Raw genomic sequence first — 17,003 nt, 5'->3', positions numbered from 1 at the left:
TTTGGGCTTCCCCCAGCTTGCTACTGTTGTGCTTGTTGCCTGTTGACCCCCTGGCCACGCTGCTCATAGCCCCATTACCACCAGTTTGCAATCAACACGCAGAACAGCCCCAGGCCCAGCCCCGCAGCCCCTGCCCACCAAAGCCCTGCCACAAGAGCTGCCATGGCCATGCAAAGCCCTGCCACAAGAGCTGCCATGGCCATGCAAAGCCCTGCCACAAGAGCAGCCTTCTAGTGTGGCTGCTGCAATGGGAAGGAAAATTGAGCTCTTGACAGGGAGCGTTTAGCACACGCATCCGCTTCAGTAGGTAGGTAGATGACCTCCTGAGGTCCTTTACAACCTGAATTATCTTCTGTTTCTATCAGGATGCTAAACTAGCACAAAAACATGTCTGTCTTTCTGTCAATCTGTCACTTTGCATTCATTTTCATCTGTCATGCATTAGCCCAGATCTCACTGTTTACAGGCAGATAGTTATGTATTGTTTCCTCTTTTATTTTCTTTTTTTGAAGTCACTTCCTCTCGAAAAATAGCGACACACAAGCAGACGCATGCATACCCACACAAACAGCAATGCACCATTTTCACCAGGCTTACTCTCTATTCCAGTCTTATTTAGCGACAAAGACTGGAAGTAACTTGGTCTGACAAGTGACTCTCTGCATTAAAACCAACAGCCAAACTGCCACAGCCTCCCCTTGTTTGCACAGGCGGGCAGGGCGAGGGGATCTGCCCGGCTTCCTCGAGCGCCTGGGCTCAGCTGGCGCAGAGGCAGAGCGGGAGGCCAGGTCATGTCTGCACCGCCACGAGCAGCTCTCAGCCCGCTTGCCAGTCCACACTTGCCCATCAGCCAACATGTTCCCATGCAACCACAAGTTTTGCATGGGGAAAGGAGGGGCCCGGCCACAGCGCAGCGAGCAGGAGCCCAAAATCTTGCTCCCACTGTCTGGGCTCATCATGAGCGCAAAGCAAGCCACCCACCAGCATGGATCCTGAACTGCCTTGCGCTCAGCACCACGTGGGTGACTTCACCCTGAGAGCCACCAGCCCAGGCAGAAAGTGGGGGACACAGCCACAGCTTGTGTGGGACCGCAGCATCTCCCCAGGGTCAGTAAGTGTGGTCCAGAGCGATGGGTGCTCCACGGGACAGCACCAGGGCTGGGGCAGAGCCCAGCGCCGCTGCTCGGGGAGGTGCCACAGCCCCTCCTGGCAGCACCCCGTGGGCTCGCTGCCTGCCGCCATGCCTGGGGGGGCAGGACACCTCCCTGCACACACCTGCACAGCATCGGCCCATCTCGCTGCTGCTGCAGGCATGCGCAGGAGACCCAAACAGCAGGGAAAAGGGAGAGACGGGAAGGGAAAGGGGGCGAGCAGGAGGAGCCGGGGCCAGGACAGCCGGGGACGGGGCACGGGGAGGAAGGAAGGGAAGCAGCCTCCGCCAGCGGGATCCCTCTCCCCTTCATTTCCGCCCAGGAAAAAAAGGAAGGCTTTTCCCTGCCTGCATTCTTTCCCTGGCCGCCGCTGGTGAAACCCCATCTCAAGCCACCCCGTCACCATGGCAACGGGCCGAAAGGAACAGATGGTCCTGGCGAGCCAAATCCCAGTTGGAGGGGGAGAGGCACAGGGGTGCGGGGCAGGGCGGGAGCGGGCCCTGGCCTCACGCCTGGGGGGACAGGGAGGATGCCCCCATGGTGCACTTGTCCCTCATCCTCCAGCCATGGTGAGATGTTCACAGGCTTGCTGGCCGCCTCGGGGTGGCCTCGCGGGAGGGGAGGACATGCATGTTCCCCTCTGGAGGGACATGAACCCTCTGAGACCCACCATCCCATGAGCTGGACTTTTCCAGCCGCGGGAAGAGCCATGTTTTCTCAGACATCTGCAGCATCTCCCTTCACCAAACCTCACCTCTTTAAGACGGGGGGATTGCACAGAGGGCGAGCGTGGGGACCAAACCTTTTCATGTGTGAAGCGAGCGGGCGCAGGGCTCAGCTGGCACAGCCTTGCTGGATCTCCCAGACGGATTCATCTGAGCAGATGGGGGTGAGGAACAGGGTGGGTGAAGATAAAACTCAGCCACTAATCTCCCTGTGGATTAACTGTCAAGCCTGTCCACGTGGGGCCGTGGTGTGGGGCTCTGGAGCAGACAAACAATGTCTAAGCCCTCCTGGAGATACCCATGACTCCTCTGGAGTATTCGAGAGAGGCACCTGGAGAGATGAGGGTGTTTCTCAGGGGCACAGACTTCATTCTGCAAACCCAGTACCGCTTGGTGTGGTCAGCCCCATAGCTGGTTGCGTTTTGGGGGAAAAGCAGCAAGTGTGAAATGACACATCAAAGCCTACAGAGCTGCCTGGACCTGCAGAGGGGAAGGACACTTTCACTATGGTGAAACATAGGCTGAAGAGGGCAAGGAACATTATTGCAAGAAAGACAAAAGCAGCTCTTCTTCTAGCAATCTCAGCTACTAGCACAGCCTGTCTGAACTGCTCCGGCCCATTTTCTTCGGAAAAAACCCAAAGCAACACTTGCTCTCCAGAGCCAGTCTTGGAGCTGTTACCACCATTATCACAACTTCCTCAGCTCCAGACAAGCTCAGTCTCTGGTGATCACGGCTGAGTTTTGCAGTCCTGTCCCTAGATCCATGGGGGGCAGACAGATGCTTTTGGTGCCCGTGGAGTCCCAGGAGCTTTCATCCCACCCGGGAAGCAGTGTTTTTCAGGGCTTGAGGGCCAGAAGAGGCTGGGGATGGAAAGCAGGGGGTCCCAGGGCGAAAGATGTGCATGTTGGGATGCTGCACGGAGCGCAGTGGGGAGCCGAACCCCCTCCTGCCTAACGGCAATCGCTTCTCCCTGCGCCGAGCGTTCCCGCGCCAGGCTGCTCCCTTTCCCGTGGCCCTGGCACGCTCACAGAGATACTGGCCTGGGGGGCCCAGCCCTACCCAACCGGCTCCCAGCCCACACCCGTGAGAAGAGAGGCGAGGAGAGAGCCCGTCCTGCCTCTCAGGTGTGGCCCTTCGCCTCTGGGCTCCCGCCCGGCGAGAACGCTGGTGCCAGCTTGGATGCGGCCACTTTTGCTGATGAGAGATGGAGAGCAGGAGCCTGCCAGGGAGACCCGTACCACGGCTCTTGGGAGGCTGCAAAGCCTCTCAGTGTGGACAGGGTTGTCTGCAACATCCCTTTTCTTGCTTCCTCTCCTTCAGAGCAGGTTCCCAGATTTTTTTCTCGTCTGGGTTCAGCCCTTCCTTCCCCAGCCCGACGAGCCCTGGAAACCCACATCTTTTCTCTGCAGAACAGGTTGGGTGCAGGAGCAGCTTCCCACGCGCCAGCACAGCGCAGCCTGGCCCACACCCTCCCCCTGCCCCAATAGCCCATCTTATTTTTCCCTGTGCTCCCTTTCCCGGATCAAAGCCGCCTCCCCTCCCTGTATAGCAAACATTATTCAGCTGCTAGATAAGAAGCTCTCCAGCAGCTCTTTATTAATCCCACTGGAGGCAGAAAGAAGGCAGAGAGAAAGAACTTAGCGTGGCCAGGACAGAGACTAATGTTCCACAAAACACCTTTGCAAAAGAGAGGCATGTCTTTTTCCCAGAAAGTCTCATGGGAAGCTTGGGTAATAATTAACAATTATTGAACTTTAAACCCTCCATTTCTCTCTCTGTCCTGACCAGGATTTTGTAATAACTCATCCAGTCTGAAACACTCCCAGACTGGTTTGCTGGGGCACCCTGGGGTAGGAGGGGGATGCAGGCAGTTGCTGTGCCTTCCTTGCTTTTACACTGAGCTAGTGTCCCAGCTCCCAGCTTCGAGGGAGCTTCCATATGAACCTCCTTTCCCTCCTTCAATGCATCCTGCAGCTCCTGTGGCCACGAGAAGAAATGGCAAGTTGTGGTACAAATCTTCCATAGACTCTTGCGTATGGCTAAAATTGTAATCTACCGAGGAGATAGACGAGAAAGCTTTTATAGCATAAAGACACTTGTTTAAATCCATCTGCTGTCTGAGGCAATTATAATCAGTATCATGTGATGGCTCACACGTGAAACAAGTTGAATGGCTCATAGGGCCTGGGTTTGCATTGCTACCTGCCCCCTCTTACAGAAGGACCAGAGTTTTTGAAGCGCTTGTTCATGCAAAGGCAGGATATTTCTGTTACCTACAGTGCAGCAACTCAGGTGTTGCTGACACTTGCTCACAGCCACCTAGGAAATCAGTGGCAAAAGCAAAACACGTTGCAGATACCAGAAGATTTACAGTGTTGTAAATGGCTCAACATTCACCGCAAATCCAGCCAGGACAGGGCACAGCGTGAATCCCTGTCACCCGTCCTGCCCGGTGCGTTGTCTGGGGGGAGCTGCCCCGGGATGGCAGGGCAGCAGGGGTGTGGAGGGCTGTCCAGATGGGGGCTGGAAACCAGAAGTAACCCAAATGCAAACTAGCGGAGCAAGAAATCAAGAGGCCTTTGAATTAAACCAGGCAGAGAAGCCAATGGACCACAATCTCCCTCTTCCATGATTTCAGCCCACACATCACACAGTAAGAAACTGCATCCAGTGTTTGCACTGGCAGAATATTTGTACATTATGCAAAACTATTTCTTGCCTACTAAAATCCCTGGGTAAGGAGCTATCGGTTCCTGGCTGCTATGAAAAATGACAAAATAAAGGGGAGTCACCTTGCCCTATGCTTTGCAAATGGTCTCCTGCCTGTATAGAGTAACATCGTGCAAGGCGCCCTGCAGACACACGGCAATGTGAGCAAAGAAGAGCAGGACAGCCCTGCAGACACACGGCAATGTGAGCAAAGAAGAGCAGGACAGTCCTGCAGACACACGGCAATGTGAGCAAAGAAGAGCAGGACAGCCCTGCAGACACACGGCAATGTGAGCAAAGAAGAGCAGGACAGTCCTGCAGACACACGGCAATGTGAGCAAAGAAGAGCAGGACAGTCACCGGCAGCTTTTGACAAGGAAAGGCGCATAGAGGTGAAGCGAGCTAGCCAAGGATATTCCAGGAGCTTGTGGCAAAGCCAAGAAATGATGCCAGCGCTTCTGAGCTCAGCCTGCCTTTGCCATCACCTCTAGGACATTCTTTCCCTTTAAGTAAAAGCTGATTCACGGCCTGGTAGAAGTCAGTGTGAGGCAGCAAATATTCTCATTCCCAGTGAGGTGCCATAAGGTATTCCACGGGCATGGCAGCAGTTGGGACATCAAGAATAACAACAACAACAACAAAATTATATATACCTAAAAATAATTATTTTAGCCTTTTATTTCCAAAGTGAGTTTCGAGCCACTGAAAGGTCTCGGATCGATACCAGCAAACCTGCAGACTGGAGTCCTCCCCTTAGCCACAGAAAGGGTACAGCTGAGACAGCATCTGCACGCACAGCCTCTGCCAGCCCGCCCCAGCGCTGACCTTGAGGAGCCACCTTCAAGTGCAAGAGGGAAACTCCCCTCTCTTCTTTCCTGCCCCCTTCCCCTGCAGCCCTGGGTTTTGTATCCCAGCAGGGACATCAGTGCTGGGATGTTTTACTTGGGGACATTCTGTCCGGAGAAGAAACTGAGTCCTGACAAACTCATTCCACATGCACACCAAGAAGACCTGATTATCATGCAGGTAGAAAGAAGTCCTAAATGGTTCAAGGTGGGTTTGCAGCACAGACCTTGAGGCCAGTCCAACCCTAGAGAGAGCTTAGATACCAGGCTGGCTTTAGTGTTTCAGATGGTGAAATGCAGCTGCCTGTTCATGTGCTCCATTATAAACAAGCCTTTTTTCTCCTCTCCTGCCCCACAGCTGCACATGAACTCAACCCCATGCCCCAGGGACCTTTGAAAACTGCATTATAGCTTCTCCCCATACAAAGTTTGGATCAATACTGTCAGGCTTTGGCCACGTTAGCCCTGCTAACTGGAATTACAATAGGTAGGAGTGCAGCTTTCACTCCCATCTCTCTGCTGCTTGTCATAACGTGATCAAAATCTCTCTCTCTCCCTCTTTATCATGGAGCGCGATGAGAACAGAGGCGCTGGGAACCACGTGGCATCCGGAGACCACCGATTCCCCTGGAGCAGGCTGGGGTTGGGGAGCTCTCCATGCACAGCAGTCCTGCCGTGTTGTGCTCACGCCGGCTGTGCTCAGCCAATTTACGGAGCCAGGGTGATACATAGAGGGCAATAGATACAGCATCTGTGATTTGTTGGTCATTATCAAACGGCAGTAATGCAGGGCTGAATTACCCAGGCGAGGGAAGGATCAGCAGCCTGGACCTACTCAGCTCCCCAGAGAGTGGCCATAAACAAAACTTAAATAATTAGAGTGCTTGGGCGGAGATGCAGCCTCTAAGTATTCCTAGGCTCACGCAAATAAAGGAAATAAATTCTTGGAAGGTGCCAGGCTGGATGGGGCAGAGGGAGACTCATTTTCCACATCACTTGAGAGCAACCATTATAAATCTCACTGAAAGATGCACCTCCCCAGGCTAGCGATATTTTTAAACTCCGGGAGAGAGGAGAGAGAAAAAACACATTTTAGTATTTACACCACAGGCGAAAAGGGTATTTAAAAATCAGGGTACATTTTTGAAAGTCTGTTCCTGCCACACCAAGAAAGAAAGAAACAATTTTATTTATATAGTGTGATAGCTGGAAATACTAGCCCCAGAAAATCCATTCCTACCACCACCCTTCTGTTGTAGGCTGAGAAACCAAACTCCCAGAAGGATTGGGGGCTGGAGGGAGGCAGGGGATAAGGGTTCTTTCGCTGGCAAATTGCTAGTTCAGTTCCCAGCTGAATCAAACACACATCAGCTCCTCTGAATCCTGCGGGGTGACTCCTGCACTGTCCCTGCTTACTTGGCGTCTGGGATAATGTCCCATAGGAGATGACTTGGCTCTACGGAGCGGCACCCTCATGGGAACAGAAGCCCGGTTTGCTCAGCCAGGAGCTGGCGCATGTAACCAAACACAGCGGGGAAGGAACACCAAGGCACAGGGACCTGCTGGTGGATGTCAGCTGAAGGACGTGGCCCTGGAGCCAGAGCCAGGGCAGAGCCTCACGTGGTGCTTTGCTTGCTGGAGCAGCGTGTTCCCGCCGTTCTGCACGGCAAGGCCACCGGAGCTTTGGGGCTGGGAAACCCATGCATCGGCCTCTGCAGGATGCCCAGCCCAGTTTTCCTTTCTCCAGTTGGTTAGTGTTTCCTTCCCTGTGCAGCGTGGGGAAATCTTGTCAATGGCTGACTGATCACAGGTCGACTGATCACTGCGTGGCAGCGGGAGTTGTAATGATGTGAGAGTTCTCAGCCCTGCTCTCAGGGCAGTCCTAGAGGACCCAAAGATAAAGTGCCAGAGCACTGCCTTCCTCTGCAAACACTGCAGCTTTTCCTCTGCCAAATTCAGTCCTGCTCCTAACTCCCTCCCGGGTCTGCAGGCACTGGGAACATTCCCCCTTTTACAAGCTGTGCTCTGTGCAAGCCTCTTTCCCTCCCATCCCTTCCCAGGACTGTTGTCATCATCCCAAAAGGATCTTATTCAGCTCGTATCAAAGGGATGCATGAGCACACCCATTAGGCAGCAGAGCATCAAGCAAATCGCCAAATAAGCCGCCTCTAAAGATCAGAGCACACTGTAATCACTCCCTCTGCAAGGAGATCCCAATAAGCCCTCCCCCACTTTCTCTGGGTTCTTGCTGAACCCAAGCACATGAGATATGTTTGGCGAGATCAGCCTCATCACCAGTAAAAGCCTCTTTATATAACTTGCACACACAGAGCTCCTGGCCTCTCCCTGCTCCCCTGCCAGCCCTCTCCACTGTCGTGGTGCCCAGCGGGTGTTCAGAGGCTGCCCAGCCCTCAGACCCCGCACTCAGGAGGACGTTGCTGCTGCCCTGTAGACCTGGGTCTTGCGTCCCCAGCAGCAGCTGGACAGCACGACCTGCAAGAGGGGCTGACACAGGTGGCACAGGGACAGCAGCAGGTCCCCTTGACACCCTCCTCTCCCTTCTTCCCCCAGGGAGGCAGCAGAAAAGCAATGCGAGCTCAGGGAATGGGGAGCGCTGCAGCAGGGTGGACGTGCCTGTACAGGGGCAAACTCCAGGACAGAAGTGGCACTCACAACACATGTGTTGATTCATGTGTTGGTGCACAAGTGTCTTTCATAACCATGGCCTCAAAGAGAAAAGCAAGAAGCCTTTTCTAAAGCCTTTCATAAGATGCCATGTGCTTTACCAACACGACACAACAAGCACAGCACTTGGCTTTGAAGTTGTCATGATAGGTGCCTTGTAGATTTGGATCCTGGGCTGGTCTGAGGCTGCCCTTGCTTCAGCACCTACCAGCTGCGTCTCAGCCTCTCAGTACACAAAATGAACTCATCCTTCTCAAGTAAAATACACAGAGCTCCAGCATGTTCAGCTGTGGGGTGCCATGCACGGGCTAACAGCACCCAGCAGCACTGCCTGCAGAGCCAAGAGGGGTCCTGTATCCAATGGAAACTGTGGCAGCTGATATAAATTACAGCATGGCAAGGATGCTGCTGTGCAACACATCCCCAATCCTGAATGACCATAAATGGGCACAGCCTTGGTTCTCCCCGCACCCAGAAAACACCCCTTCCCGCAGCCTGGTCCTTGGCCACTGTGTTGCTGCAGCTGACAAGGGGAAGAGCATGAATGGGTCCAGTAATGTACACCACCAAACCACTAGCTGCTGCTTCTGTTCGCAACTGCAGGCTTCATATGGACAATGCCTTTATTTCTAGTCCCGTCCCAGTGGGAGGGTGAGATGTTTCAAGGCAGGAGGAACCTCCATCATGGCCCCGTGTTTGGGTGGGGGGTGAGGTAGGACTCCAGTGTGCTGATAACTCACCCAGCCCTGGCTAGCTCATTTGTTTGGGCTGTTCAAGGATGGGGCAGGGTTCATTCCTCCCTTGCTGCCCTCCCCTGCCCTAAGTGACACAGCCCTTTGCACCAGCCATCATGTATCAAGCTGCTCTACACAGAAACCTGGAGAAGACAGTGACAGAAACCCTGACCTTTCTCCCGAACTATCCAGTATGTGCCTCCCAGTAAACCCTGTTCATCATATTAAACTCTCCCCTAAGTCTACGACTTTTGCCCATGATGGACTGTTCGTAACCCCTGGCTTTGCTAGGACAGTCAGCACAACGACCTCTAATTATAGGCTTCTGCTTGAGCTCTTGAGTCCCAACAACCTCTTCTGCCCATTCCCATTAGACCCTGAGTCCACAGCCAGAATCTGCCCCCAGTCTCCCGCTTGGGCTGTCTTTCCTACGGAGAATGAAACCGGTCAGTGAAAAGCTTCTCAAGCAGTATCCCTCTTGGTCCAGAGGGCATCTTGCCAGGGCATAAGAAACGAAACCTGGTTTTGCCAAGTGTGGGATCCTCAGTACAAAAAAATAGATACCTATAAGTCTGGTGAAATCCAGTGTCCCCCCTGCATCCACATGATGTGGCTACAGACCGTCCGCTGCAGTGGCCTATATTGGTACCATGACTTTAGCCTCACACAGAGAACAAGGCCGGTTTTGCTCTCAGGTGGCCACGCAGTGCTCTGCGCCAGCCCCTCGGCCCCCGCACAGACAGCCCTTTGTGCTGGGAACCGCGTTCGCCCGCCACCGGAGCAAAACCGCTGGATGTTAGCCACTGGCTGTGAGCTGCACGGCCCCTCTGCAGCCCTGGCCGTGCCTCCGGATGCCTCGCTCCAGCACAGGGGGGGAACGGATCTCCCACGGGAAAGGGAAAACAGACTCCTGATTGGTCTGGTTGAGGGGTTTCCCCAGGTAGACAGAGAATTGCTGAGAAGAGACATGGAGGCAGAGTCCTCTTGACTAACCAGGCTTGGGAGCACCTGCTGTCTCATAGCCAGGTGGTCCATCTGGTACCTGCCGCTGCTTCAAGGCAATGATGTGATTTGCAGGTCCTTCTGTAGCATCCCTGCATGATCAGGAGCAGATGGAGGCACTTTGCTATTTCCAGAAAGGCAAACAGGCTGGAATGGGGAACAGAAAACCCCATCCCTGTCACACACAGATCTTGCCTCTCCTTAAGCTCTTCCCTGCCCACCTGTAGGTTGAATAAGGATGGAAAGCAGTGCTGTCCACCAGTCTCCAACGGGACTGGCTCACAGCCAAGGAGGGCAGGCCTGTAGCAGGGCGAGGGAGAGAGGCAGGGCTGGGTGGATAGTGCTTAGAAAGGCTTTCTTCCTGCATCACACCAAATAATGTCAAAGTAGGATTATAAACCTCCTGCAGGGACAGCTTTATCATGGGGGAATGGAGAAGAGATGGTTCATCAAGTTGGGTCAGTTCCTCCCATCCATCCCCAGCGCGCCACAAAGATGCCGAAGGGACAAGAAACCGCTGGCCAGACTCCACCTGGCCTCAATTCCTGCAGGGCATGAGCAGCCTCCCGAGCCTGGGACCCCTGTCCTCCCGGCTGGGCAAGCAGCAAGGGACTGCAGCTCGCTCTCTCCCCCTCTCATGCCCGGTAGCTGCTGTTCATCTGCCTTGGGATTGCTGCAGAGCCGAGAGCTGCCGCAGCTTTATGATGCCAGCCTGTGTGAATGGCTGCATCAGCCCCAGAGACGGCGAGAGGCAGCGAATGAACAGCAATGTGCTAAACTCCCTATGCGTCCTGGGGTGCCCATCAGGCAGGGTCACACGGAAATGACAGCATGGGGCATATAAAATAACACAGTGCTGGGAAGGGCAGCCCTTGCATCTGCAGTTTTTGCTTCCCATTTCTGTGGGTGACGGAGACAAGATTGTAAATGCAGGACTTCAAACCTTCCACGGTGGCACAGTGGAAGGATAGGGAGGTGCCTGTCTGTCTACTAGGGGCTCCTACTCGCAGACTGAGGCAAAACTGTCCTTCCTCTCATGGACAACACTTCTGCCTTTGAGCAGTTTGGTCAGGAGTTTCTCTTTTACTATGGAGCTGGGTGTTTCCCGTGAAAACCAAGCTGGGAGGGTATGTGCATCAACCAAAACCTTCACTGGAGAAGCACAGAAAACTGTAAGGCCAGGAGAATATCTGCAGCTCAACAGCGGCCAGGAGAAAAGCAAGGGGATGTATCATGAGAGGTTTCATTCCTTAGTTAAACACATTTTCACCTGAAACAATAATCTGGGTTAGGGAGCCCTCACTGCAGAGCTCTGAATTCTCTGCGCTGGGATGGCTGGGCTCTGGTAATTAACACAATAGGTGTCTCAAATGCAAACTGGGTCCCACCTCCAGCGGCTGGTGGCACCAGCTCACCCTGCATCAGAGCCACCCTGATTCAATCTGATGCCTTTGAAACAGCAAGAAGATCTCTAGGGTTACTCAGATTGGAGTAGCTTTGTCCCTCACTCATTCGTTTCTGATTTTGCACCAATATGCCTTGCTGGCACATGAAAAGGACTGAGCAAGAGTCATCGCGACCTCAAGCAATGATGTTGCAAGCCGTGAACCTTTTCTCAGAGGCCGTGGGGATGGTGGCCATCCATCTGAGGACGCGGCAACTCATCCCTGCAGCATTCACAGGCAGCCTGACTTCCCCTGGCACTGCTCCACCACCTTCCCACATTGCTGTCCGCAGGTGATGCTGTGTAACTCCCCTGGGCACCGGAGGTGGGAAAGAGCCTTTCCATGGCTAGTGGTGGCCACTCGCTGCTCTCCCCCCGCCTTATGACGGGCTGTCCTCCCTGTCCCCAGCCTTAGTTGCACTAGCAGAGGGCAAGAGGTGCAAGTGGAAATGTAGGCTTGGAAAGCAGGTCACGACAACCAGCTCTTCTGGTTCCCTTCGTGATTCAGCTGAGGCGGGAGCGGTGCCCAAAGGATCCTCCTGGTGCCTCCCTGTACACTTGGCTTTGTGGCTGGCACAGTTGCAGCCCAGAGGAGGGGCGATGCGAGGAGAGATGTGCCAGGCTGCGCCAGCATCGGCATCTCGTCAGCCACCAGTTAATTGCAGGCATTTGCCTTGCGCTGAATGTGTTGCTGGATGTGACAATGTCCCTGCTTCTGTACTTCTCTGTGCAAATGGATCCATGTGCACTGGGCTGGGAACTCTTGTTTGATTAACGCTGCTGGTTCAGAGAGCAAATAGCATTAACTGTGGCCATCTCCCGGCTCTGGCCATGGGGCAAACACCCTCCTGCTTGTGGGCTGAGCTGGTTCTCATACGCCTCAACCACACTGACACATATGTGAGCTCATCAATTCATGCCAGGTTAAAACTCTAATGGGTCGGTTCCACTGCAACAGCGAGGTTTAATGAGAAAATATCAGCAAAAGACACACTTTTGCTTCTTGAAATAGCCCGATGTTGTTGTTTCTGAGTTTTGGGAGGAGATAGGTGCAGGGAAGAAAAAGGAACAACTAAGAACTCAAACCAAAGGCTGAAAAAAACTCTGGCAACTTTTTGCCTTTTGGAAGCTCCTTTGGGATATTAAAGCATCTCTACAAGAGTACAAGATGGACCAGATCCTGCAGCGACACACTTTGTTCCTAACACTCCAGAGAGCTGTTGTACCTCCCCAAAAAGGAACCCTGCCTCCGGCTGCAGCCAAGTTTGACCCAAGGCCTCCAGGTCACTACAGCTCAGCCAATGCTGAGTACCATGTACCACGACAGAAAAACCCCATGTCAAAGCCTCAAACACCTCTCAGCTATCCCCTGCTGAGGATCTCAAAGCGCTTTGCACAGAAAGACTCACAGGCCCCTCTCAGAGCCCCAGAGGTAGCCCAGTGATAGCAGACAGGAATTTGTGCCCAGATGGAGCGGAGCATTGGGAAATAGAGGCCCGGATCTGCAGATGCAGGACCAAGCACAAGATGAATGCCTCTGCTCTGCACGGTTGCATCTCAAGCTGTACCGAGTTTCATGGCAGGGATAAATAGACAGATTGTTAAGCCTTGTAAAACGTAAATTTAACCATGAGTGTTCCTAACCTCTGAGGATCAGCTACCTAGGATCTCCCCGCTATCCCACAGCTTTTCAATAACCCCTGTTCATATTAATGTCCTGAAGCCCTAATGCCGTAGCCTGAGCTGATACCTAGTTAAGGGTTCCAAATGGACAGGCAGGCAGATCTGCATGGAAGGCTGCAGGAATCCTGAATTGAATCCGTTCTGGACAATTGAGCCGATCACATTGAAGACAATTAGTACAGCAGATTTTTGTAAGGGATGCCTTGCAGCTTTTACAGCAGGGAACTTTTATTTCCTATCAGAAGAAAAGCTAACATTGTCAGAAGGGGTGGTGGTATACGTGGACTGGAACAAAATGAAATGGCATTTATCAGATGAACATGAAAGGTTTTCCAGAAAGCAGGTAGTGCCTCCTACCTTCCTCCAATCCTTCTTGGGTACTAGGTACCACACTGCATTTTCCAACAAAGTCCACAGCTACTAATTCTCTTACAATATAGGATCCTAAGTTCCCCTCACCCCTTGTCCTTGATAAGCAAGCCTGTTTGTGTTCAAAGCTTACATATGGCTTTATATATATATATATATAAACACCCTCAGCTGATTTTGACACAATGGATTGTCAACTTGAGGAACTACCTGCCTCAGTATTGCATTCAGACCTGTGGTTTAGCAAGGACTGTCGGTCCGCCGAGCCTTTGTGCAGCATCTAGCACAGCGTTGTGCTGGTCCTTCCCTGCAGCCCTGGGACTCATCCACAGCACAAGTAGGTGCGCAAATGAATGAAACGAACAAATGAATAAATGCATAATATCAGATCAATCATTCCTGCCTATGTGGAGCATTCACCACTAAACTGGTCCAGCCAGAGTCTCGCCCACACAGGCTTCAGGGTACTTGGTGATAACGGACAGTGGTCGGGAAGGATTGTGTTCGCGGAGCATTGCAGGGCTGGCTGTACCCTCTCCTTGGCAAGGAACCACTAGCTGCACCACTGGCTTGTGCTGGCAGAGCTGCCAGCGGGACAGTGCAAGACAAACTATGGGACTACTGCAGAGTGGCAGGAGACGAGACTGCCTGACTACTGGCAGCAAAGCCTCAAGAACAGCCAGAAATAGAGTAAGTGGGGGAAAAAAATGTCTCTTTCGACAAGGTGAGATGCCAGGCTGCCCCAGCGTCGCTAGCTGTGTGTCTCCTTGGTGAAAGCAATTCCTGGAGGGACTAGAGGAACATAAACCTCTTTTAATTTACTCAGGACAGTCACCACAGCATTATGCCACCTCCAGTGCCTTTCCCATGGGTTGTGGGGAGGGCTTCCTGCATGGGGCTGCCCCAGTAGAGGGGTGAGGAGGGAACACCAGGGGAAGAATGACAGGGAAAGTTCCAAGCCTCCTTGTGATGAGCCAGAGCGCAGCCAGGCACCTGCCTAGAAGCACAGAGGAGTGCAGGGAGCCCAAGGCTGTCCCTTCCATCACCTCTTTTTGTGATGCACAGCAGGTCTTTTGTCCTGGGAATACAGAGGTATGCCCCTGCCTTGTTTCTCATCACTCTGTTAACCTTTTCCCTCTCAAAGTCTTGCTGGTTTCTTGACCACTACTCCCTCCCGTTTCACCTCTGTCCTCATCCATATTAGCTGGACCATCCAGTGTGCTCTGTTGATTTCTCCTCATGCTGTGGATGTTATAATCTCCATCTTTGCTAGCGCCAGGGAACCCTGGGCCCTGGCATTGGCTTGGATGGTCAGTCTTTTGGCCCAGACCTCATCTCAGAGTCACAGCCCAGCCAGCCCGGCTGCTCTTCCAGGATGCTGCCCCAGCCCAGTGAGAGGAGCAGAGGCAATTCCACCCTGCCTGCCCTGCAACCTCTCCTCCAGCTGCAGACCCTCCTCCTCCGGCAGGCACAGGGTGCCTCTAACCCCTGCAGAAGGCTGGACGACGGCCTGGGGGTGGCACACGTGCCCGCTGCCATGCACTCCAGAGGCGGCCACCGAGAGCCCAGCCTCAGAAAGGCAAAAATCATTTCTATTTGCATTTCTCAGTTCATTCACAAGCGCTGTAAACCCAAACACTGGACCCCTTCCACGTCTCCAACAGCCGACTCCAGCATTAACCCATTCTGCACTGGAGCAGAATAAGAGTCTCCCCCAGGGCACTTCAGAAAGTGGGTCACTCTCCCGTTTCTAAGAGCTGTGCTAGAGCCCAGGGCAGGACCAAGCCCTGGGGTGGGGACACATGGGCTGTTCTGCAACCACCAGGGTAGTTCGAATGAGCTGCGGAGAAGTCAATCCAAATCTTTGCCCATCTCCTCCTTTCCAGGGATGGATCAAAACCAAAGGGATGGATCAGATGCCATCAGGCATCCAAGTGTAAAAGCAGTGAAAGGAAGGTCTGAAACCTGTAAGCAATCCAATCTCTCTGCAAAAGAGCCCGTGGGAAGTGTTTGTGTTGAGGGGAGTGGGGATTTTAGGGGTGCTGGACAGCTGAAACCTTCCATCTCTCCTTCTGAAACATCTGTGCTCATTACCCAGCCCTGTGGCTCCCTTTCCCGGGAAGCCTGGCTGCTATGCCTCGCTAGACGCTGCTCGATCCAAAAAGCAAACAAACCGCCTCAGCTCCCAGGACTCCGGAGCCCACTGCCTGCAGCTGCTTCCAAAACAAACAATCGGGTGTTGTTCCTCTCCAAGCCAAGGATGAAATCGTCCCCGATTTTCTCCCACCCTCACGCAGATGCTTCCACACCTGCTCCAGACCTGGACGGGCACCCCAAAAAGCCGATCCCATCCTTCCCCGCCTCTCCACAGCCCTTCCCGCAGCCCTTCCCCGCGTCGGCACCTCGTAGCCCTCCTCAGGGGCTGCTCCGACCCCCGCAGCGCTCCGGCAGAGCCCACCGCCTCCTGGGGGGACCGACCGGCAGCGGCTCACCTGGTAGGAGCGCGGCCGCCAGGATGCAAACTCCGATAGTCCACCAAGATGCACAGCAACTTGTCTGCAGCTGTGAAGCCATGAGAGTTCCTTAGAAGAAATGGGCAGGGGTCGGTCTGGTAGCGTCCCTGGGCCCCCCCACCCTTCCCGCCTTCAGTGATTTTCAGGTCTGCTTTAAAAAAAAAGGTTTAAAAAATGTAGGTGCAGGAGGACAAAGAGGTGGCGCGCCCAGCAGGCGAGCCGGCGGGAGGACGGGCGGCCGGAGGTACGCTCCGCACATCCGATGGGGCCCTGGGGCTCGGCGGGGCGCGGAGCCCCTCTCCGCGGGCGCGGGGCGCTCCGGCCGGCTGCGGGCGGCGCGGCAGCGCGGGTGCCTCCCTCCGGGAGCGAGCACGTCCGCAGAGCTGGGCGAGTGAGAAAGGGAGGGGGAAAATGTAATTTGGGAAAAAAAAAAACAAAAAGGAAGACTGGGGGGAGGAAGAACAAATAAAGAAAAGCGAGGGAGAGCCCTCCGCGGGCTGATGCCGCCGCTCGCAGCGCGGCGGTCCCGTGGCTCCGGCGGCGGGGCTCGGCAGCCCCCGCCCGCTGCCTGCCCTCCGCTTCGCGGGCCGCCGGCGGCGCTCAGGCGGCGGAGGTGGCGGCGGCAGCGGGCCGGCTGCGGTGCTCCATGGCCGGGCGGGGGGCGGCGGCAGCGGGCCGGCCGCGGGGCGGGGGACGCGGGCTGCCCGGGCTGCGCGGCACGGTCGCTCGCACACGCACACAGTCCCGGGCGGGGCGGCGCTCACCCTCTCCTGCGTGATGTCAGTGCACAGCGGAAGGAGGGCGCAGCGTTAACCCTTTGCCTGCCGCGCAGCCCGGGCTGCCGCCACCGCGGGCCGCGCTCCGGCACCGCGGGGATGGCCGCTCCGCGGGGCCGCGCCCGGCTGCGGGGTGCGCCCGGCTGCGGGGTCTGCCCGCCTCGGCCCCGCGGGGTGAGGGGGGACAAGGTGCCCCCGCCTCGCCCCTCGCCTCCTCTCCCCTCCAGCCGGCTGCTGCTGGCAGCTGTCTTTTGTTCGGCGGGTGTCCGGCGTGCGTGCGGGGGACAATCTCGGAACCCAGGGCACCTCTCTGTTGGTTTCCTAAGGTGCTTTTTAGGCTGTTTTTCTGCACCCAGGTTTTGTG

General features: G+C 54.7%; 1 protein-coding gene across 4 annotated transcripts in view; it reads right to left on the bottom strand.

Moving 5' to 3' along the window:
- NECTIN1 (nectin cell adhesion molecule 1) overlaps positions 1-16,612 on the bottom strand; it is a 93,927-nt gene extending 77,315 nt beyond the window's left edge. For 2 of the 4 annotated variants that reach the window (XM_065040276.1, XM_065040277.1), the window contains exon 1: positions 15,843-16,612. In XM_065040276.1, the coding sequence (XP_064896348.1) occupies positions 15,843-15,924 (82 nt within the window). In that variant the 5' untranslated portion in view covers positions 15,925-16,612. The remainder of the gene's footprint in view (positions 1-15,842) is intronic. The other 2 variants (XR_010467882.1, XM_065040278.1) reach the window with 2 other exon arrangements.
- Positions 16,613-17,003: the final 391 nt, after the last annotated feature.

This window comes from Columba livia, chromosome 24 (assembly GCF_036013475.1).
Source record: "Columba livia isolate bColLiv1 breed racing homer chromosome 24, bColLiv1.pat.W.v2, whole genome shotgun sequence".
Classification (NCBI taxonomy): domain Eukaryota; kingdom Metazoa; phylum Chordata; class Aves; order Columbiformes; family Columbidae; genus Columba; species Columba livia.
The sequence above is the reverse complement of the archived record's forward strand: the minus strand, read 5'-3'. Positions and strand labels throughout refer to the sequence as shown.